Genomic DNA, 21,814 nt, shown 5'->3' with positions numbered 1-21,814 from the left:
TTTTGGTACAGCATGAACCGGTCCAATCTATCCCAACTTACTTCTTTTCCGTTAGATACGGGGCTCCTGAGAAGCCAAATGACCTCCTCGAGTCCCCAGCAGCCACGGCAATACCGGTCCGGGACTCGGCCGGGCGAACGCCCCTCGGATTTGGGGTGGGGGCTCCTGGGCGGGGGCTGCGCTCCTCGCACCCCCTCCCCACCCCCCGCAGCGGGAGGCGGGGGGGGGGGGGACCGGCGAGCGCAGGTCCTCGGGGCGGGGGCGGGGGCGGGGGCGGAGGGGGCGGAGCCTGGAGGCTGAGGGGCGGGGCCTGGAGGCTGAGGGGGCGGGGCCCGGAGGCGGGGCGGGCGGGGCGGTGCCGGGCGGTGGAGGGGCGGAGCCCGGCTGGCACAGCTCCGCGGGGCGGGGGAGGGGTCGGGGTCGAGGGCGGGGCCGGGCGGCGGAGGGGGCGGGGTCCCGAGGCTCCTCCCCGCGACCGACGCCGGCGAAGCGGCGGAGCGGCCGGGCGCCCACTCGTCCGACCCTGGGGCGCGGAGGTGGGCGCCGCGGCGCAGGATGGGCTGGTGCGGCTGCCGCTCGGGGCCGCCGCCGTCGCGGCTGCTGCCGCTGCTGCTGCTGCTGGCGGCGACCGGCGCGGCCCCGCGCTCCGCGCTCTACTCGTCCTCCGACCCGCTGGCGCTGCTGCAGGCGGACACGGTGCGCGGCGCCGTGCTGGGTTCCCGCAGCGCCTGGGCCGTGGAGTTCTTCGCCTCCTGGTGCGGCCACTGCATCGCCTTCGCCCCGACGTGGAAGGCGCTGGCCCACGACGTCAAAGGTGAGAGGCGGGCGGGGGGGGGCCGCGCCTCCAGGCCGACCCCCTCCCCCGGCCCCTGCCCCTGCCCGCGCCCGCACCGGGCCTCTCCGCGCCGCGTCCGGCGCCCGCCCCGTCAGCCTCCGCCGCCCCGCGCCTCCGCCCGGCTCTTCCTCCCTGCCGCTCGCATCCCCCCCTCCCCCCGGCCTTCTGGCCCTCAGCTCCGTGCTTTGGCCCCCGCGCCTCGCGGTCGCCTCCCTTGGCGGCTGCGGCGCGCTTCTCCCACCGCCGGGCCGGCCGGCCGGGCCCTCACACCTGCTCTGCCCCCTGCCCCGTCCCTGCGCCGGCCTCTGCTTTGTTCCTCCTCCCGCTCTGCTGTCGCCGGTGGCAGGCACCTTCCTGCCGGGGTCCGCAGCTGCTCTGGGGTCGGTGCCGGGGAGGAAGCTCCCTCCGCCGCCCTCCAGCCCCGCTCGGCCTGTTGACCCGGCGGCTACCGCGCAGACGTCGCTCTTCAGCCTCACTTTGGAGCCGGCTCTCCTGTCTCGGTTCTAGGCCTCTCCTGACCTGCGGCCTCCAGCTCCTGGGCCGCATGCTCCCCCTTCCCCTTGGCCAGGCCCCCTGTCAGACCCTCTGATTTAACCCGCGAACCCAGATGCGCGCCCGAAGGCAGCCTCTTGGTGTGTGGCCCCTGCTCCCTGCTCCTGGTCCCCGGCCTGACCGCCAGCAGCATATTCCCTTGATTCCAAGAGCCCCTCCGTTGTGAGACGTGCCACTCGTTTACTAACAGTCTGAGGGGGTAAAGAGAGAACGAGACCGCTAAATGTTTTGAGATTTAAAGGTGTACTCTATTACAGAAATGGTAAGGTTTTTTTTAGACACTTAAGATCTGAACTGAAAAAAATATGGTAATAGGAGTAATGTTTGCAGATGCTCACTCTGTGCCTGACACCTTCCTGGGTAAGTACGTGACTCCATTATCCCAGAGTTTCCTTTCCAGAATTTAAGGATCTCTGTGGTGTCACACGGCTGCCTAGCCCAGATAGTGGGTGTTTGGTGGGTGTGGTGGTAGTGATTTGCTTCTGATTTGCTGCCTCCGAATGGAGCTACTTCCTGGTTGTGGTGCTAGGGCCCTAGCTCGGCTCCTCACTGGGAATGGTCACTGAATGAGAACTGTGGGCATCTGAGGGAACAGGCCTCTCTCTAGAGAGAGAACTGGAACTGTTGTTTCCATGCTGTGCTGTTGGCATTTTTTAAAGCTCTCATTATTATTATTATTATTAATTATTACTCAGAGAGAGAGAGAGAGAGAAAGCACAAACCAGGGGAGGGCTACAGGAGGAGGGGGAGAAGCACACTGCCTGCCAAGCAGGAAACCTGACATGGGGCTCAGATATTGACCTGAGGATCATGGGACCCCAGGATCACGACCTGAGCTGAAGGCAGACATCTAACCTACTAAGGCACCCAGGCACCCCTGGTATTTCTTGATCATCTCAACCATTCGTGATAGAGTAGTGCATTTGTAGCTGTTGGTTTTCAAACTCAGGCTTCCCCTGAGCAGCTTGCATAGCGGTTACTGAAGTGGCCAGATGGAAAGATGTGTACATCTGTTAGCCATATGGTCCTGGAACGTTATTTTTAACAAAACCGATAAACTGTTTTTACCTCCAGTGTACATGTAGGCACTTGTCAGCATGCCTCTCTGGTCCCATCACCTGAATGTGCCATTTCTCAGCAGCTCTTCACACTGTTTCAGTGATGTCAACACATCTAGTCAGGGCAAGAGGAGGCGAGAGTGCTGAACATGGAACAGGAACACCTGAGGGGACATTAGTGTTCAGGGGACCTTGTGGGCCTGAAAAATCATAAGAATCCCCAGATCAGTTTCTACCTTGAGGCTGTGAGAGGTCTTGAAGGGCTGCCGATGAGCCCAATCTAGAAGATTCTTCTATCTTAAGAATGCTGGAGGGAAGGTTTAGGTTCCAGCTGACTCATGTGTTTGGCCTTCTGCAACCCACAGTTTTCCAAAGAGTTGCATAGCCAGACACTGACCCAGCTCACTCCTGGCTGAGGGCTGCCCCTTCCAAAAGGGGTCTTTTCCTAGTGCATGGGGTGGCAGGCTTCCCCTAAAAACTGCAAATGGAAGCTTCATCTCAGGAAGGACAGGGGAAGCATCAAAATCTGTGGAGATGAACCACAGCCAATGGGAAGTAGGAAATTTAGGTGGGGAGCAGAGGTCTCCCATGAGCCACTGGGATGGGTCAGTCTCCTTAAGAAGATCGTGTTGGGGGAGAGTGCTGGCCGAATCTGGTGTCAGCCTGCAGTGATAAGAATGCCCCCACTCCATTCCAAGGATGAGGCCCCGCTGAGAAGCCAGGGTTGTTCTCACATCATCTCTGTTTTACTGAGTTTCAAGGCTCCTTGGCTCGAAAATGGCTGTGGGCCTGCAGAGGCTTGAACATCATCTGGGGCCTGTGGGAGTGTGGCTCCTGCCTTCTGCCAATGCTGTATCTGGGGTAGGAGCAGTGAGAGTGTAGAAGGTCATGAGGGGAGAGAAAAATTTTTGCAACCCTGCCCAGCTGGCCTCAGGCATTTAATCGGACTGGCTAGGGCTCATTTATTCAGTGACTTGTGGGATGGGTTCTCCGGGGCAATTGTTGCCATGGGCCAGGGCACTGGCTTCTAAATATCTGGTTCATCCCTTTCTATTCCAGGACGGCTCTCACTGTGTCGCCATATGTTTGGGAAATTGATTGTGTTCCTTTTAGATCTTCATTAGTCTTCACTGGCTAATCAATCTGTAAATATTTGTTAAGTGACCTCTGTGTGCAAAACCTTGTTTACATTGCAGTTTGGGAAATGAGCTACACATAGCAGAAAAATTGGCAACAGTAAGAGGCTGTGTTTGAAAAGGGCCAAAGGAGTGGCTCAACCATTTCTTGTAGGAACTCAGGGAAGGGGACAGTCACAGAGGGCTAAGCTGGTCACCAGGCCTTAATTTAAGCAGTTATTGATCACACACTTGCTTAATGCACTTTGCTAAGGGCCTTTACAGGTTCCTATTACTTGTGTGTATATGTATATACACACACACACATATATGTTATATATAACCTTTATGAGAAAATATCTGAGGAATCAATTGTTCTTTGTTTTTAACAGATAAGTAACTTGCCCAAGATTGTACAGATGCTGGGCGAGGTTCCTGAACCCATCTCTTTCTCTCCAGACCATAGGCAGGTGGAGAGATGGGTGACACTCTGGGTGACAAAGTGGTCTCTGCAAAGCCACGGAGATGACATAAGGCATGGATGTTTGAGTGACACTGACTGGTGTTGGTTTGCCTTCTTTTCTTTTCCACGGGTGTAGACCGCCTCTCTTGTACCCCTGTGATGCCTTAGTGCAGAGCCTGGCACAGGGTAGGAGCCCACTGAATATTCACGCATGCCAATGGCATGAGCCTCACAAGATTCCAAATGAGAATATAGTGACCAAACCTTTTGCTGGTGCTGTGGCTCTTCTGGACTCAGACCTGGGGTGTCAGCCAGGTGTGAAGGCTAGGGATGGCATTTTGTCTATCCCGTGACCTCACTGCCCAGAAGTCTGCAACAAGGAGGAAGGGATGCGGTGGTGACAGCATGGCACAGGTGGGATAATTCCCCATCAGGTGGTCTCCTGGAGACTTGGATGGGGGTCTGGTTCTGACCACTCGACTTGAGTGGCTCTTGGTGCTTTGGGTGAGCCTGGCCTCTGTCTTTTTTTTTTTTTTTTTTTTTTTAATGATAGAATGAGAGAGAGAGACAGAGACACAGGAGGAGGGAGAAGCAGGCTCCATGCTGGGAGCCTGACGTGGGACTCGATCCCAGGACTCCAGGATCGCGCCCTGGGCCAAAGGCAGGCGCTAAACCACTGAGCCACCCAGGTTCCCCCTGGCCTTTGTCTTAATAGGAGCCTGATTAACATTCAGAGGACTCATGGTCATTTTTCTTGTGGAGAGTTGTTTGCCATCCAGCACTTGAACAGTTGTTCGAACTGGAAAGGGCAGGAGATACCATCTATCCTGGTCCCCGTTTGACCCACAAGGCCCAGAAAGAAGACATATGGTGCTTTGGGCACTTAGAGCTATACGCAAGTCACACAACTTGCTCCGGGTCCATGCCCCTTCCTGGACTGGTGAGTGGGGGTGGGGATACTGCCTGTGTCTCCAGATGGAGCCCATGACCCCCCCTCGCTACATGTGCCTCCACTCGCTACCCCAGAGACCATAGCTACCCCAGTTATGCTTGTGTCCACACCCCTCCCCTCTCTGTTTGCTCATTTACTCCGTTGTTAGTAGAGAAATCACTTTGCCAGGGCAGTAATTGCACCAGGAGACGTTCTCCCCAAGAGTCGGGCTGGACTGATACTGCTAATGTTAAGTGTTACACCTGCACATTGTGGTGTTTTAAGTCACCTGACACTTAAAAAGCCTCCCTCACCCAGTCCTCTTCTTTGACAGCACTGCACTTTACCTAAATGCAGCTTTGCATTACCAGTGGGCACCCAGACAAGGGTCCTCTTTATTCCTCCTATGGTTACTAGAATGATGAATGGTCAGGCCCGTGGTGATTAGAATCAAACCAGATCTTTATATGTCATTATGGCTCGTTAAGGTATTGACATTGATACTCCTGAGAAACATTGCTTAGCCAAGACTCTTAACACCTGACTGGCCTCAGCCTCCTCCTCCTCCTCCCCCTGGGGCTGGAGCAGGTAAGAGGAGGCAGTGGTTCCATTTCATGGAGGGACTTGGAATCAAGGTATAAATATAAGGTATAAAGAAGTCAAAGACCTGCCCAGGAGCAAGGGGCTGGCCACCACCTTTCCTCCTGGTCTACGAAGGGCCCCCTCCACCCCACCGTCTCTGGCTTTCCTGGTTGGACAGCCAGCAGAACAGCTCTGTCTTCTGTCTTGGGCCCCCTTGAGACTAGAGGAGAGACTCAAATTCTAGGTTCAGATCCCAGATTTACCATTGATTCATGTGTACCTTGGGCATGGTTCTCAGATCCTTCTTTTACAGTGGGGAAAAGTTCTGGAGATAATAATTCCTTTCTTTCTTCCAAGGGTAGTTGCAGGTTGAAGGAGATAAGTTAAGGGCAACAGACTCTTTGTAAACTCTCTGTATGCATGATATCATCATCTAAGAGCCAAGCCTGTGGCAGTGACTGGGTGCTTGAGTTCGAGAATCATATGGTGTTTGAGGACAGCATGGTTTTTACCATTCTCTTTTTCATGGGGAAGGTAGTGATCAGAGCAAAGAGCGAAAATAGAGGGGTAATTCTGTCCCTGGTGAGGCAGAGGGGGAAGAGAAGTGGGTTTGAGTCTGGTAGCCCTCGAACAACTTGGCGGCTTCAGTTGCTTTTTGTAAAGTAGGGGGAATGGTGTCCCCCTCCAGGGCCAGCAGCGGAGAGAGGTCATTTAGGGGTGTCCCCATTGAGCGCCAACTGTCTCTTCTGTCCCCTACCTGTCCCTTCAGCCCTTATGTGCCAAGGGCAGCAGGCACTGACTCCAGCCCAAGGGATGGCCTCCTGCACTCTTGGAGAGGAGAGTCCTTGGTCACCCCACCACGTGGCTTTGTGAGACTCTTTGCCAGCAGCCCTCACTGGTGGAAGGAAAAGAAATTGCTCTGTTCCATGCTTGTGTCTCATTGATTTAATCTTTTGAGAGTAGCCAAGTCTCCTCTATGGGTCTCACCACACAAAGTGACCAGAGCCCGAGATGTGTAATAGAAGGAGCAAAGCCTGCAGTGTGTCAAATGGCGGAAGGGGGTGACTTGTGCTTCCCTCTCTCCCCTGGGCCTCCCCTGGGCAGGGAGGAGGGCACAGAAGGGCGGCCTGAGGTGCTCTTGTCTGTGTTCCAGGGCAAACCCTGTACCTGGGCAGCTCTGGTCGTGGGCATTACCTTCACCCCAGGCTTGGACCTGCCAGGCTGAGGCAGAGCTGAGAGTCGCTGTCCTGGCACTGGGGCTGCTGAGAGCCAGGCCCTGGCCCGTGTGACGCAGTCAGCGGTCACTGAGCACCTATTGTGTGCTGCACAGCAGGGAAGCCAAGCAGTGAGGATGCAGGAGGCACTTGGGGGTGGACAGGCTCATAACTGTGGAGGAGCTGCGAGCAGGGCCCTGGGCTTGTTGCTCACACGGGGCCCCGTCAGCTGACCAACAAGCTTCCACTCAGTTTCTCCCTTTCTGGCAAAGCTCGTGCTTAGTCCCCAGGGCTGGTCACCCCCGTGTCCTCACCCCGGTTGGGCTCTGTGCCACGTAGCAGGCACCCATCCATCACCACCTCATGGTGGCTTCACATGCAGGAAGCTGGCCTTCCAGCTGAAGCGGCCTTGCTGTAACGTGGAACTTCCGTAGCTACCAGAGGGGCACCTGAGCCAGAATCAGAGCCCCGGTGGCCTGTGCAGTAGGGAAGTCTGTTTTCTGTTTCACAGATCTTGGGCCATGGCCCAGAATGGTGCCATTAATTTCTTCTGCCAGAGTTTCAGCAGAGGGAGGCCTGGGGCCTATGGCAGGAGCCGAGTGCCCAGGCAGCTCAGGGAGCTTTTCATCTCCTTCCAGACTCTGGCCTCAGGGCTCCTTTCCCTGCAGTTACTAGATTCCAGGTGCCTATGCCTTCTTCCCCGGGCTTCCTGCTTCCATCTCCAGCAGGGGAGCCAGTCCTCAGCACTCTGTGCGCCACCCATGCAAGCTGGGCTGACTGCCAGGACCTCTGGCTGCAGAGGTCTTCACCAAGCATCCACTGGGGAGTTCTAAACATCCTGAGGCATGCTAATCGCTCTTCTGGAGCCCAGCAGGGACAGAAGCCATGTCAGGGTTTCTCCCCAGGGGTTCAAGCCCATCTCACATCTCTCTCCAGCCCCTGTGGCCTCCCCCACTGTGGAATAATGGAGGAGCACAGATACCATTAGAGGACAGCACTGCTTGTGCTATTTGGCCATGTTCTGAGCACGGACTGAGTACAGAATGACCAGGCTATCTCAGAGAACCTTCCTGAGCAAGGGGATGCATGACCTTTCTCATGAGAACCTTGGGGGCACTGGTATGGGTGGAGTATTACGTGGGGGGAGGTGAGCAGACAGGTGCCAGCCCCTCTTACTTACCTAATTGTTTTTCTTTTCCTTTCAGACTGGAGGCCAGCACTGAACCTTGCTACCCTAGACTGTGCCGATGAGACCAACAATGCAGTCTGCAGGGACTTCAACATCCCTGGCTTCCCAACCGTGAGGGTACGTGAAAGGGAGAGGAGAGCAGGTTGGGGCTGGCAGGTGTGGTGTTGCCAGTTGCCCCATGCTTCCCTGGCATCGGAGCTCCATGGGGTCCTCTGATGTTTCTGGGCTTGATCTGCTTAAATCACAGCCCCTGGAGCACTGCCCCTGTGTTTGATGAGACACCTGTTGTAGAGGCAGAAGGAGGGTGTGCATTGGGAGGTTCATTTGGCCTGGCATGTTCTGCCCTTTATAAGGGAAGGGACTGTGGCAGGGGAGGGTAGTTGTGATGGGCTGATTTGAGCTGTGAGGTGGCTGTCACTTGGGCTCATGAGAACCCCAACTCCTAAGGGCCTCTTTCCAATTCCTCTCCCTCCTGACCTCCCACCTGTAGAGGTCTCTAACCCTATAAAACCCACTTCAGGCTCTGAGCCACCCGTGGTCAGGATCAGATTCAGGGGGGCCTGATGATCTTCCAGAAAATACCAGCAGGCTTCATCCTCATCAGGCAAGTGCCTTGAGACCAAGTAGCTCAGAAGTGACCTGTCAGGGTAGCCTCACCCCATGGTCAAATGCCGATGCCTCGGGCAGCAGGGATCCCCATCGCGGGAGTCATCACACCCAGCACATGAAGGCTCCATCACCCCAGCTCTCCAGTGAGGCCTTGCCTGACACCCTGCCCACTGTGGGGCATCAACAGCTTAATTAACATCTGAACAACTTCCAAGACTCTCAAGTAGGAGGCCCTGGAAAGCCCAGAGTAACAGGGCCGTGCAGTTATACTTAGTGCCCTCCCCAGGGCTCAAACCCAGCTGTAATCCAATTAGCTTGCTTCCAAATTAAAGAATCAGAATCTCTCTCCTTACCTCCAGGTACAATTAGCCTCCTTCTACCAGAATGACATCTAGAAAAGCATTTCCTCTGTAACCACGAAGAACGATCAGGAAAGGCCTCTGAAAGCTAAAATGCCAAGCGCTGTCCCCTGAACAAGATATCTGAGTTCAGGGGCCTCAGGTTCCATGCAGAACCACAAGCCATATCTCAGCCTAATTACTCCAAGAGAATTTTTCTGGAAAGCAAGGCTCTACACTCCAGCAAGAATGCCCCGCTCGAACTCCATGTGACCTTTCTGTTCCTCACACCCAGTGAAATCCTGCTGGGTTCAAGGTTCCCACAGCCCCAGAGAGCTCCCTCCTACATTCTTGTTGCCACGTGGGTCAGGCCCAGACCCCAAGTTTAGCTGAGACCAGACTGGTCCAGGGAATAGCTCCTGCTATATCATTTAAAGGTGGCAGTAGTGGGATTGCTTATCAGTCATTCCTTTCAAGTAAAAGACATCCCCGGCAGGGCCATTGTTTTATCCACATCCCGAAACATGTAACTGAAAATATTTAAAATTACTATCCAGGGGAAGACAGGGATCTCTGTTGCTTTTATGAGCCAGGGTGAGTAGCCCTGTGTGGGAAGTTGTGGGAAGACTGGCGTGCCTGGAAGAGCCAGTGATGACTGGCCATGGGGTTTCAGCCCCTGGGAACGGGATTGGCATTGGTGCCAGGTCAAGGTCAGGACATCCTGGGGATGGGGATGGTGGCGGTGGGTTCAGTGGGACCTGGCACCCGAGGTTTTGTATTTCTTCCTGGGAGTGGCCGGGGCTTGGTTGTTATGAGGGAGGTGGCTCAGGCAGTCCGGAGGTCCCGAAGCTCCCAGTGCCTACCCAAGTCACGCAGCACACGCAGCCTGAATGCCTCAAGTGATTAATCATCTCCTGCACCGCCCAGCTGGCTGTGGGAGGGGAGCTGGGAGGGCCCCCAAGCTGGTCGTCTTGACCTTCCCCAGCCTCCACACTGACTGGGCCCGGCAGTTTAGTTTCAGCAAGGAGAGGCCCTCAGTGAGCTGTCCTCAGGACTCTAGCCCAGGGGGCAAGTAGTCCTAGCTCCCACTGGGTCTCTGCTCTAATGGCCAACACAACTGGCTTTCAAACATTTTTACTATGACTCGTGGTACAATATATTCATTTTACAGTGAGATCCAGAAGTTGGTTTGTATGTGATCACTAAAACAAAAGTGTCCTCAAACAATATTTATTCTTCCTAAATGCAGTACATGCTGCTATTTTCTGTTCCATATATTTTTAAGAACTATTTCTCTTCCCACTTATTTATTTTTTAAAATACTAGCTGTTACCTCTAAATTGTTACAGCTTACTACTACTACTACTATTCTTTTTTTTTTAAGATTTATTTATTTATTCATGAGAGAGACAGAGGCAGAGACACAGGCAGAGGGAGAAACAGGCTCCTCGCAGGGAGCCCGATATGGGACTCGATCCCAGATCCTGGGATCACGACCTGAGCCGAAGGCAGGTGCTCAACCGCTGAGCCACCCAGGCGTCCCAATTATTACTGTTCTTTTAACTATTCTTGAATTTGCTGTAGTTGCTTCGAACGTTTGGGAAATGCTGCTCAAGGAGATTGCAGAGCTCCAGAGAGTCTGGTGTGCCTGTAGGCATCACACCTGGATTCCCTGAGAGCCATGCAGACCCTGGAGGTTGGCCTGGCTGCTGGTAGGCTGCAGTGATAGCCCTGTTGCCCTGTCTGCTGCCCCCCCCCCCCCCCCAGGGCTGGACCTGTCCTCACTCCTACCTGTAAAGGCTATGGGAAGTCTAAGATCAGGACACATGGTGAGCAGGGGAAGAGAGAGTGTTGCTGATATGATGGAGAAAGACCCACACATGAGTCTGGGCCACCCCCAGTTACATGTATCATTGTCCCTTTCCTCTGCCTCCTGCCCCTTGTCAACCATTAGCAAGCAGTCAGCTTCCACTAGTTCAGCCTGTTTAGCAAACACCCGGCCCTGCAGGGCCAGCTGGCTGTATCAGGTGCCCATCAGGGAGCTGGAGCCCAGCTGGAAGGAAACAAAGGTGTCGGGGAGGGAGAGACTACTCCGCAACAGTTCTGGCTGGAGCTTGGGAACCTAGACACTGGACCAAGGAGAGAGAGGCTTTGCCATGGGCCACAGGAGTGCCCTCAGGGAGGTGATCCATCAGGACCCCTGTAGCCAACGGCCCAGCTGGGATCAGGATTACAGAGAGCATCAGCAGTGACAAGGACACAAGTCTCCCATTGGCAAGATTCTGAGGTAATTGACGTGGGTTCAAATCCTGGTTCCAGTGCTTACTGTATATACTGTGTGTGACTCAGAAAGTTGTTTGACAGTTCCTCAGCAACAGGCCTTAGTTTTCTTTGTAAAATATGGCATGATAATATCTATTCCTAATAGGACTGTTGCCAAACGTGAAGTGAGATCTAACACATGAGTGCCAGGACACTGTGTGGTATTACTTGGAGTTCAGTTCATGTTACTTGGCTTCCTTCCCATTGTCCTACATCGTCCCTCAGTCACACTAGCTCCTCCATGGGCACTGCATTTAGGCAGTCCGTCTGTGAGCAGCTGTTGAGCGAGTGTTTGCTGGGGCCTGCCCGTGCTTGCCATTGTTGGGGGGCACATGGGGCTTAGCAGCTGGCTGGCAGGCAGTGAATGATCTGTATGCCATGGGTGCCAGCGGAGCTCACCTGGGCTACAGAACCCTTTCCCTGACCTATCAGAGAAACTTGGCGGAAGAAGACTTCCACTTGGTGTTGAAGGACACCTGGGTTTGCCTAGGAGAGGAGGAATGCGGGCAGAGGAGGAGGTAAGAGCAGAGGCCCTGTGTGGGCAGAACTGTGTGACATGTTGAGAAGACTGGTCTGACTAGAACAGAGGCTCCAGTGCAGGGCTGAGGCAGGGCAGTGGGGCCTAGTAATGGCAGGTCCCCGAATTCAGGGCTGAGAGTGTGGAGGTTCAGAGGCTAGACTATTACTTTATGTGGCTCTTGCTAGAGGGTGAGATGTCAGGGAGGGTACTCCTGCCTCTCTCTGGAAGAAGAATATGCACCCCCCACCCCACCCCCGCCGCTGTCAGTAGCTGCCTCCTCTCCTCTTGCCTCCGCCACAATCAATTCCAGCACAGCAATGGTTCGGTTTGTGGATCCTCCTGGACTCACCATAAGCTGTTTGGAGACTGCCTCATTTTCCTTGAAACTTGTTTTAAAAGCTTGGATTCAGCGTCATTGATGGTCACTCCTGGAAAGCATGCTTTCCATTCAGCCTCATTTGACCCCTAGAAAGGCAGTTGCTCCTTGATGTTGGTGTTGCTTCTTACTGGATTGGTAGAGACCCATCTCCTGCCCCTGGGGAGACATGAAGGTCTTCCAGGAACACCAAAGTTGGGGAGAGCAGAAGCTCCTGTGTGAAGTGATGGAAGGAAAGGGACTGGGTGCTGACCACTCCTGGAAAAAAGAAACTCACCGCTGACATCTTAATTGCCTGTTGCCAAGGAGTTGTGGTGGTATTCCCTGGGGAGAGCACACGCCTCCAACAGCTGACTTAAGAAGGATGCATTTTAATAGGAGGACAAAAATGTGCCCTGACTAGATTTTAATATGGTTTTCACATGAGCATCTAAGATGATCAAAGGGCAGAGATTCTCTGTTCAACTGAACAGATGTCTTCTGAGTACTTCTATGTCTTAGACACTGTGGGGCTTACAGAGATGCCAAAGTGTGGTCCTGTCCTCAAGAAAGTTCAGGGTTCAGGCCCATCAAAGCTGAGGGGTAGGGAAGAGGAGCAGTGGAAGGTAAATTTCAGAATTTGGGTCAGATCCTGGAAGGCCTTGAACGTAATAAGTTTAGATATTATTCATTGGTAATAGGCAGTCATGAAAGAGATTTGAGGAGGAGTGACATGATCAGACCAGAACTGTGCTACTAAGCCAAGTGACAATGAGGAACATAGTTGGGGAATGAAAAGATTGAGCGGATTAAAATTTCTGAGCTCACAAAGGGACAAGTAGGGGTGGTTGCATGAGTCCAGGAAATCGGTGGTAAGCCCTGGTCTGGACAAGGCAGCTGGCCCAGAGCACTGTTGAAGAATCACAAAGGTCAAACTCACAGAACTTGTCCTCTGACTGGCTGGTGGGGATCAGGGGAAGAGAAGATGCTGGCCTGGTTAACAAGGGGAGGACATGGGGTGAGACAAGGAGCACGGATGGAGAAACAGGTTGGGGGAGGGGTGACCAGGTCTTGGAGAGTAGAGGTGGGACAGGCACCAGGAGGAAACAGAAGTCTAGGAAAGGTGAGGACTTGAGACGAGGGTTCAGATTGCGGATCACAAATCATTTAGACCAAGTACATGATGTTGGCAAGGAAGACCAACAGTACGCTTGTTTGTTCACTCATTCACTTTCCCCTTCATTCAAAAGCATGAATTGACCCCCCCCACCACCACCCACCCCCTGCCCCGTTTGTAACAATGCCTCTCAGGGCTTTTTAAACAGAAGAATGTCAAGAGCTGATACATGGCAGGAGGAGAGACTGGGAGCAAGAGATCGTGGGGGCAGCAGACACAAGAGAGGAGCCAGAGGAGAGGCTAGGACAAGGGCGAGGGGAAGGCCGTGGAGGTGGCCAAGAAGGCCTGGTCAGTGTCAGGCAAACCGAGGGAGGTGGCAACATGAAGGCCAAGAAAGAGTGTCAGGAATATGGTGCAAAAATGACAGCCCCTGGTTGGCAGTGCTAATGTCAGACACTGCAGAAAAAGCAGGGAGGGGCTGGGGAGGCCATTGGATTGGCCAGAGGGGGTCAGCTGAGCTGGAGGTGTGCGAGGGGGGGGGATGCCATGAGACACGGCCAGCTGCTCGTGGCTGTGAAGAGGGGTGGTCGGAGGGGGAGAGCAGACACTACTTTGGGAAATTTGGCAGCACAGGGAAACAGGACATGAGCTGGAGGAGGAAGGAAGGCCTCTCTCTATTCCCATCTGCCGTCACTTCCTGTACTTTTTTTTTTTAAGAAATTAGATTAGGAGGATTGGAGTCTATTTGTAGGCATAGGGAAGTTGCTGACAGAAAAGGAGAAAGATTAAGTGATAGGAAAAAGTTCCTAAGAGCATGAAGTGTGGGAGCCAGAGCTCCAGTGGTGTCATTGCTCTGGAAGGTAGATGCAAGGCTTCTGAGGACAGAAGGGAAGGCTGTGTGGCAGCCCATGGGTACACAGAGGGACACGGGAGGCCTTCCCGTAGCTCTACACTCCACAGGCTTTGTCTTTGCATTCCCCTGGGTCTGTCTTGCTGGGGGCTGGGGAGGCTGCCTTCCAGCCTTCAGTAAGGCACCTGTTCAGGTCTGGGGGAGCTGGTGGTGGCTGAAGAAAAGTGCTGCTTTGCATACCTGAAAATAACAACTGTGGCAGTGTCGGTCCATAAAAGCCTTCACATACTTTCTCTACCTGATCTCATCACAATTCAGGAAATTTGTGAGCATTTTTACAAGTGTTAGGATAACGTATAATTTCACACAAAATCTGTTCAGTCACCACAAAGAAGCTTATTATAAATACATGTGGCAGAGATCAGTGGATGGTTTCCACCCAGAATAAAAGTTATATTGATGGTCTAAAAAAGAGAGAGAATAAAGCAGTTAGCAGGAGTTAGGAGCCAGGTAAGGTCAGAGGGAATGGGAGAAGGTTGCAGGTGGGAAGAGATGGGTGGCTTCTGTCCATCTCTGTGGAAGGGGTGGGCAGGTGGCCCCTCAATTTTCATTTTCTGCCTACAAATGACTGGAGTAAACACATACTAGCTGATCAGTGTTTCCTAGTGTTTAAAAGGTGGAACAAGGGAAGGGGATGATGATAATCCTGCAGTTAACATTTATTGATCCCTTGCTGTATGCACCAGACACAAGCACTTTAGGTGTATTGTCTTTGAACCCTCACAGCAATTCTTCAAGGTGGATAGTGTCATCCTCATCTTAAAGATGAGAAGGTACAGAGGGCTTAATGGATTGTCCAAGGTCACACAGCAGGAGTGTAGCAGAGCAAGGTCTTGAACCCAGGTCCGGTAGACCCAGGGGCCTGCACTCAACCACGAGCTTGGAATAAGGCCAGATGGCCATGCTGTTGCAGGCAGAGGTCCAAAGAAGCTACAGGTGGCCCCAGAGGACCTCAGGAAGAGGCCTCTTCCCGGCCAGCAGGCTCTCTGCCAGACAATTACATGGCTGTCGGTCTGTCAGGACACCTAAACTTTATTCCCTCTTGAGCTCAAGAGAGCCCAGGCCAGAGCTCTGGCAGCAGGCTTGCTACTTAGGCAGAAGCCCAGATTCTGATGAGTAGTCCTTTGTTCTCTCTGTCCTCCTACCCAAGGAGGTGACAGACTGAGCCCGGAGTGTCACGTACATGGGGAAAGAAGACAAAGTGGTGAGTTAAGTTGACCTGTCTGTAACAAGACTTGTTCCTTTGGGGGCTCAGGCCCACCCTTGGACAGGACTTGACCTGGAGACTCCTCCCTTCACGGGGGTTCTGCTGTGCCAGGCTGGGGGTTCTCAGTGGACAGATACCAGCCTCCAAGGACAGATTGCCTCAGAGGGCAGCTGACATTTTCTGGGGGAAATATGAGGCGAATTTGTTTTATCAGTTGGGTCAGCCTCATCTACTCATTCATGCAATGAATATCTTCTGGGCACTGTGTGGTAGGTGCTGGTGCTTGAGAGAGACCGCCCAGCACTAGTACAGTGTGTAAGCACCGTCTGCACTTCCCTGGGTGTGTCAGAGCCACGGGGTTGGGGATTGGATGCAGAGACTATGGGGACAGGAATCAGCATTCAGCTCCAGGAGCAGATACCTCCTTATTCTCCTTTTACACACGAGGAAACTGAGGCACATAAAAGTTAGTTAATTTGCCCAGTCAGCCCCTTGAGGAAGCAGCCGGGTCTTAGACATGGTCTTTGGCACCGGCGTTGTGGTCTTAGCTCCATGTGTTACTGACTTTTACCTGTGTGTTTGCTTCCAGTTCTTTAAGGCCTTTTCCAAGAATGGCTCAGGAACAACATTGCCAGGTGAGTGTCCTGGTTCCAGTTACCAGTATCTTCCTCTTTTTCTTTCCTTTTGATTTCCACTGAGGTGAGGAGAGCCCAGCAAGGTCTACAGGGTAAGGAGTTTCCCAAGTGAAAGCAGAGTCTGTGTTTTCCTGGGACCTTCCCAGCCAGCCTGGAAGATGCCTTCTGTTTTGGTCCATTCGGAGTCCTGGGAAGAGGGGAGGGTCACCAGGTACCCGGGCTAATGCTTCATGGGGTTGGCATCCAGAGGGACAGACCAGACAGCCTTCGAGGGCCTGAGGGCCATCCCCCCAGGCCTAAGGGACTCTTTCCTGCCCTCTGAGGGATGGGGTTCCTTGTGTAACTTAGGGGCACAGAAGACCCCAACCCCACTGCTCTGATCTCTCAGAACTAGCCTGTGCCCCGGGCCCTTTGTTTCAGTGAAGCTGACAAGGGCAGTGGGATTACTCTCCTTCCCTCCTCATGTTCACACCCCCCCATGTCCATCTTCATCCAGTAGCTGGTGCTGATGTGGAGACGCTGCGGAAGAGGCTCATCGATGCCTTGGAGTCCCATAGTGACACTTGGCCCCCCGCCTGTCCCCCACTGGAGCCTGCCAGGTACTCTGGGCTGGAGCAGACTTGTGCAGTGTGGCCCGGGATTACAGGCCTGGCAGCGAGAGGGTAGTAGGGACAACTGCATAGGGAAGATGAAGGCCTTTGTCTTTGGAGCAGACACCTCTGTGGCCTCGAGTCCAGAGTCACTCTGGAGCAGCTGGTGGAAGACTCCCTGTTGCTGGAGGTCCTCCCTGAGGAGCCCTGGCTTCATGGGGCTGACAGGTGCAAGGGCCTGTCCTGCCAGGTAGGAAGGAAGAGATGGGCAGGGGTTTCTCCAGGTCATACCTGCCTCTGCTTTTCACATCCTGTCCTCAGGAACTTTTTGGGGGCACAGCAGACTTCACATGATTTCACCCAGACGGGGCCCTGAGAGAGTGGACACGGGGAGGAAGGAGGGAGGCTCAGAGAAGGGAGCCCTGTCTGTAAAAGGAAGTTGTTATCTTTCTGAGCAGTGACTGTGATTAGGGGGAGGGGACATGTGACTGTTGTGCTGCAGAGCATCAGGCACAGTGGCTGGTGGCTGGTATCTGCCTGCCAGGCAGGCTTCCAGGATTGCCTCTTCTAGGGGAGAAAGGGGCAGGCTGTCTCGCTATGGCTCTCCCATGAAGAATACATTGAGAACACTGGGTCTCGCCCTTCCAGATGAGAAATCAGGACAGGCTAGAGTCCACCTCAGGGATTCCTGCCAAGAAGGAACAAATCCAAGTACCAGCAGGCACTTCTGGAGGGAGCTCAGCTTCAGAGCACAGTGAAGATTCCAGGGCCTGAGGAAGCCTCATGAGGCAGGCCCTGGTGCTCCAGGTCCTCCCACACTGACTTAATGATGTTCTCGAAAGTCATAGCCCTGTGGAGAGACTGTGCTTCTAAGCATCAGTTGGGGTTGAATCCAACCCATGAGGACTTTTTAATCAGCTTCTCCAAATGTCCATCCTCCTGGAGGGTCCCACAGAAACCCAGGGCCCAGCATTCACCTGGGTATGGTTTGGGGCTACACAACGAGATCCATTCTCTCCAGGAAACATTCACACCAGTCTGCTCCTTACTTAACATTTCTTGATGACCATGTCCGTGTCTTTCTTACACACATCCCCCAGGGTGTCAACCTCCCTCAAGGTGACCCTACTAAAGAGCTTTACAGAGGAGGCAGTGATGTGTGATGAAGTGTGAGCTGCCTCTTCCAGAAGACTGAGTGGGCATGCATGGGGTGAGGGGTGTAGGCCACCATGTAGCCTTGCTTATCTGTCAGCTGAGAGGAGGTCTGGTGAAGTGGCCTGAGAGGCTGTTGGCATCCACAGCACCTCTTTCCATCCCCCCCTCGGGGTACACTCTGGCCCCTGCCTCTGGTATATCCTTTTGGACTGCCACTGGACTGGGCTGGGCTCCAGCATTGGCCCTGTGCTCTGTGTTCTCTCTGGACGTGATCACACCACATCATGGGATCCAGGGGAGGGAAATAGTCCATCAGGTTGGGGATAAAAAGAAGTTGCAGTCTCCCAGTGCCTTCTTACTGGCTGGTCTCTTAAGCATGTGTTGACGATGTTCTGGTTTTAATTGGAATAAGGAAACAAGCCATTCTTGTGCAATTACTTTCTGTCAAAATTTTGAGATCCCAGAATAGCTTATAGCTTCATTTTCTGATTTGAGGCAATAAGACTTGCCTTTTTATCAATTTCCACCTTTGTTCTGGGCCTCAGTTTCTACATCTTAAGATAAGGAGGTTGGGTTAGACAGCTTCTGAGGTCTCCACACAGGACTTTGATTCTTTAATTCTTTAATTCCCTTTTTATGCCAGTTCCGGGAGAGAAAAAAGCAAACCTCCCAGTTAGTAGTGACTTGCTACTACCTTACCCAGAACATAGAGACCTCTGGTCTCAAAGCACCCCTCCCCCGTCCTCAGTCGCCCCTGCCCCCACCCCACCTCCCCCAGATGGCTCATACTCACTCGAGATTCTTACCGTGAACAAGCAAATCAGCAAGGTGGGCCAAATGGAGAACCAGCTGAGGTGGTGGAGGCCGCATCCCTTGCACCTCCCTGCTCCCCGGAGGGCTGGCAGTGGGAGACTTCCAAGGAGCCTCGTGTGGACACAGGAGGGATTTGTGTGGCTGTCCCTGCATGGCTGCCAGCCACTCCTGGTGTCCCCTGCAGTTCTGCTTTATCCCCACCGGCTGTGGAGGGTCACTGCCGGCCTGGTCTCTTGCAGGCTGGAAGAGATTGATGGATTCTTTGCAAGAAACGACGAGGAGTACCTGGCCCTGATCTTTGAAAAGGAAGGCTCCTATCTGGGTAGAGAGGTGAGCTGCCCACAGGGTCCTGGCACCTCGGGGGTGGCCATCGGGAGGGAGAGAGCCCAATGAGTACAGGGACAGCGCTGTCCAGGCGGACTCTAGGGCCTGGGTCATGTGTGCTTCTTGGCCCAGCACTGGCCTGACCCCTGCTGGGGGACATGGGAAGTGCGGGAGCTGGACCTTTCTCCTCATTGAAACCACCCATGTGACACCTGCGTTCATTGAGCACCAGACTACAGTGCTGGCACACGCGGTCGTTAATCCCCAAAATTAAGGCTGATAATCAGGTGGCACGTTGAAGATCCCACGGCCAGTGAATTGGTGGAGCAGGGCTTTGAACCAGGTCTGTGAGCCCTGCAAGCCCAGGCTGTTTCCACACTGCCCTACCCCTGCAGAATTGGAGTGGAAAGCTGGGGCACAGGGAGGGCCAGCAGAGCTCGTGCAGTGCCTCAAAACCAAGTGAGGTCCCAACCTGTGAAGCAGTGAATATCCGCTCTGTGATGATGCCTGTGATCAAGTTACCCAGCTTCCCCAATCCCCACTGCCCTGTCTGTAAAGCAGTGATAATCACCTCTCCTTCGAAGATTGCTGGCACAAATGGGGCTGTTTAGGTAAAAGGCCTGGATTGGTAGTAGCTGGCACAGAGTAGGTGCTTTTTTTTATTTTTTGAAAAATTTTTTTATGATAGAGAGAAAGAGAGAGAGGCAGAGACACAGGCAAAGGGAGAAGCAGGCTCCATGCACCGGGAGCCCGACATGGGATTCGATCCGGGGTCTCTAGGATCACGCCCTGGGCCAAAGGCAGGCGCCAAACCGCTGTGCCACCCAGGGATCCCGAGTAGGTGCTTTTTAAAGATCCATTTCCCTGGCCTCATGCGGAGAGCTCTCCATTCTGCTGCTGGCTTGCAGACTTCTCTATATCCTTTGTGGGCTTTTCCCAGGTGCTGAGCACAGATGGGCCAGGGTATGGGTGAGGTTGCAAGGCAATGTAGGGACACAGAAGAGGCATGAGAGTGGAGAGGAAATTAAACACCACTGTTGGCTCTGAGGGGCTTTCGTCCTGGGGCTCATCAAGCACAGCCAGAGAGTTCTGGGCTGTCTCTAAGCCTCTGAGTCCCAAGAGGGGAAACACAAGAAGGAGATGGGGAGGGGCACAGAGCTTTGCTGAAGGATTGCCTGACCCCTCTGGGGTCCCAGTCCAGGCCTGGGGTCATTCCTGTCATGAGGAATGAGTAATACATGTTCACTGGAATCAGATCCTCTTCCCACTGTCCTCCTAGTCCTCTGAGAAGCCAGAGGCAAGGACCTTGTGTCCATGCAAAGGTGCTCAGGGGTGGTGAGTTTGAGAAGCAGGAGGGGATGGTGGCCAAGAGCCCAGGATCTGGAGCCAGGCTGAATTGGGATTTACTGCCCAATTCCAGTGCTTGCTGACTGTGTCACCTGAACAATTGCTTTCACTCCTCAGCCTCAGTGTTTTCATTTGCAATAGGCATTTTAGTTTTTTAATGAACATTTGGTCACTGTTACACGTTTTATAAAATTAACCCCTTCAGACCTCTTAACAGCCCTCTGAGGTTGGTATGTTTGTTATGATTCCAATTTTGTAAGTGAGGAAACTGAGTCACAGGGAGGTTTAGGCCCATGGGGCCAGAATACAAACCCAGGCAGCCATAGTATATTGTGCCTGCTTCATTTTCTGATTTGAGGCAATAATAGTCCATCAGGTTGGGGATAAAAAGAAGATGCAGTCTCCTAGTGCCTTCTTACTGGTTGGTCTCTTAAGCATGTGTTGACGATGTTCTGGTTTTAATTGGAATAAGGAAACAAGCCATTCTTGTGCAATTACTTTCTGTCAAAATTTTGAGATCCCAGAACAGCTTATAGCTTCATTTTCTGATTTGAGGCAATAATAAGACTTGCCTTTTTTATCAATTTCCACCTTTGTTCTGGGCCTCAGTTTCTACATCTTAAGATGAGGAGGTTGGGTTAGACAGCTTCTGAGGTCTCCACACAGGACTTTGATTCTTTAATTCCCTTTTTATGCCAGTTCCGGGAGAGAAAAAAGCAAACCTCCCAGTTAGTAGTGACTACTACTACCTTACCCAGAACATAGAGACCTCTTGGTCTCCTAATAAGAGTTCCTGTTTCATAGCATTATTTTCGAGATTAAATGAAGCAGTATATGAACAGCACAGTGTGGTGTGCACAGTTCCAAGGCCCCTTGTCCTGGGCAGCGTGTGACTCTTGTCCCCTGGGGGGAAGATGTGGCTGGTGGCATGGACCAGCACACTGGTCCACTCTCTGAAAGGCTTAGAGTCTGTATGGAGCACAGCTGCCACCCAGGTGCCTGCCCACAGCTCCCTCTGCCCAGGGGCTGCCCCTCCCTGCCCCACCTCCGACAAGTCTGTCTGTCTCTGCAGGTGGCTCTGGACTTGTCCCAGCACCAAGGCATAGCAGTGCGCAGGGTCCTGAACACGGAGGGTGATGTGGTGAGCAAGTTTGGGGTCACCGACTTCCCATCTTGCTACTTGCTGTTTCGGAATGGCTCTACCTCCCGGGTCCACGTGTGAGTGCAGCGCCTCTCTGACCCCTCCCTCCTCTCCGCATCCCCTGCTGTGGCCCATCCTGTCTGCCCACCTAGAGAAGACTGCTGGCCTCTTGCAGGGGCTGACGGGTTCTTTTCTCCTGCAGTTCTTCTGAGGAGCCCCTGTGCAGGAGAAGCAGCTGCCGGCCTTTGTGGGTGGGCAGTGCGGGGAACACAGCCCCTGGGCCCCAGCTCAGGACTCCTGCCGTAGGAGTCCTGCTGCCCCCACCACCACGGCTTCTGCACCGTGGCCACCTCAGCGCCGGCCCTACTCCCCATTCTCCTCCGTTCACAGACTGCTTGGCAGGCTGCAGGCCTGGCAAGCGCTGTTTTGCCTGAACCTCCCTCCCTTTGGTTTTCTAATTGCAGAAAAGTTCATTAGGAGCTAGACAATAGC

At 53.5% G+C, this 21,814-nt stretch overlaps 1 protein-coding gene across 1 annotated transcript in view; it reads left to right on the top strand.

Annotated features, from left to right (window-relative positions):
* The first annotated feature begins 482 nt into the window (after positions 1–482).
* Positions 483–21,814, top strand: part of QSOX1 (quiescin sulfhydryl oxidase 1) — a 36,283-nt gene continuing 14,951 nt past the window's right edge. The window contains exons 1-6 of the mRNA XM_055318978.1: positions 483–814; positions 7,956–8,056; positions 15,907–15,952; positions 16,449–16,551; positions 18,750–18,840; positions 21,254–21,399. Coding sequence (XP_055174953.1) covers positions 556–814; positions 7,956–8,056; positions 15,907–15,952; positions 16,449–16,551; positions 18,750–18,840; positions 21,254–21,399 — 746 coding nt within the window. The 5' untranslated portion in view covers positions 483–555. The remainder of the gene's footprint in view (positions 815–7,955; positions 8,057–15,906; positions 15,953–16,448; positions 16,552–18,749; positions 18,841–21,253; positions 21,400–21,814) is intronic.

This window comes from Nyctereutes procyonoides, unplaced genomic scaffold, assembly GCF_905146905.1.
Source record: "Nyctereutes procyonoides isolate TBG_1078 unplaced genomic scaffold, NYPRO_anot_genome, whole genome shotgun sequence".
NCBI lineage: Eukaryota > Metazoa > Chordata > Mammalia > Carnivora > Canidae > Nyctereutes > Nyctereutes procyonoides.
The sequence above is the reverse complement of the archived record's forward strand: the minus strand, read 5'-3'. Positions and strand labels throughout refer to the sequence as shown.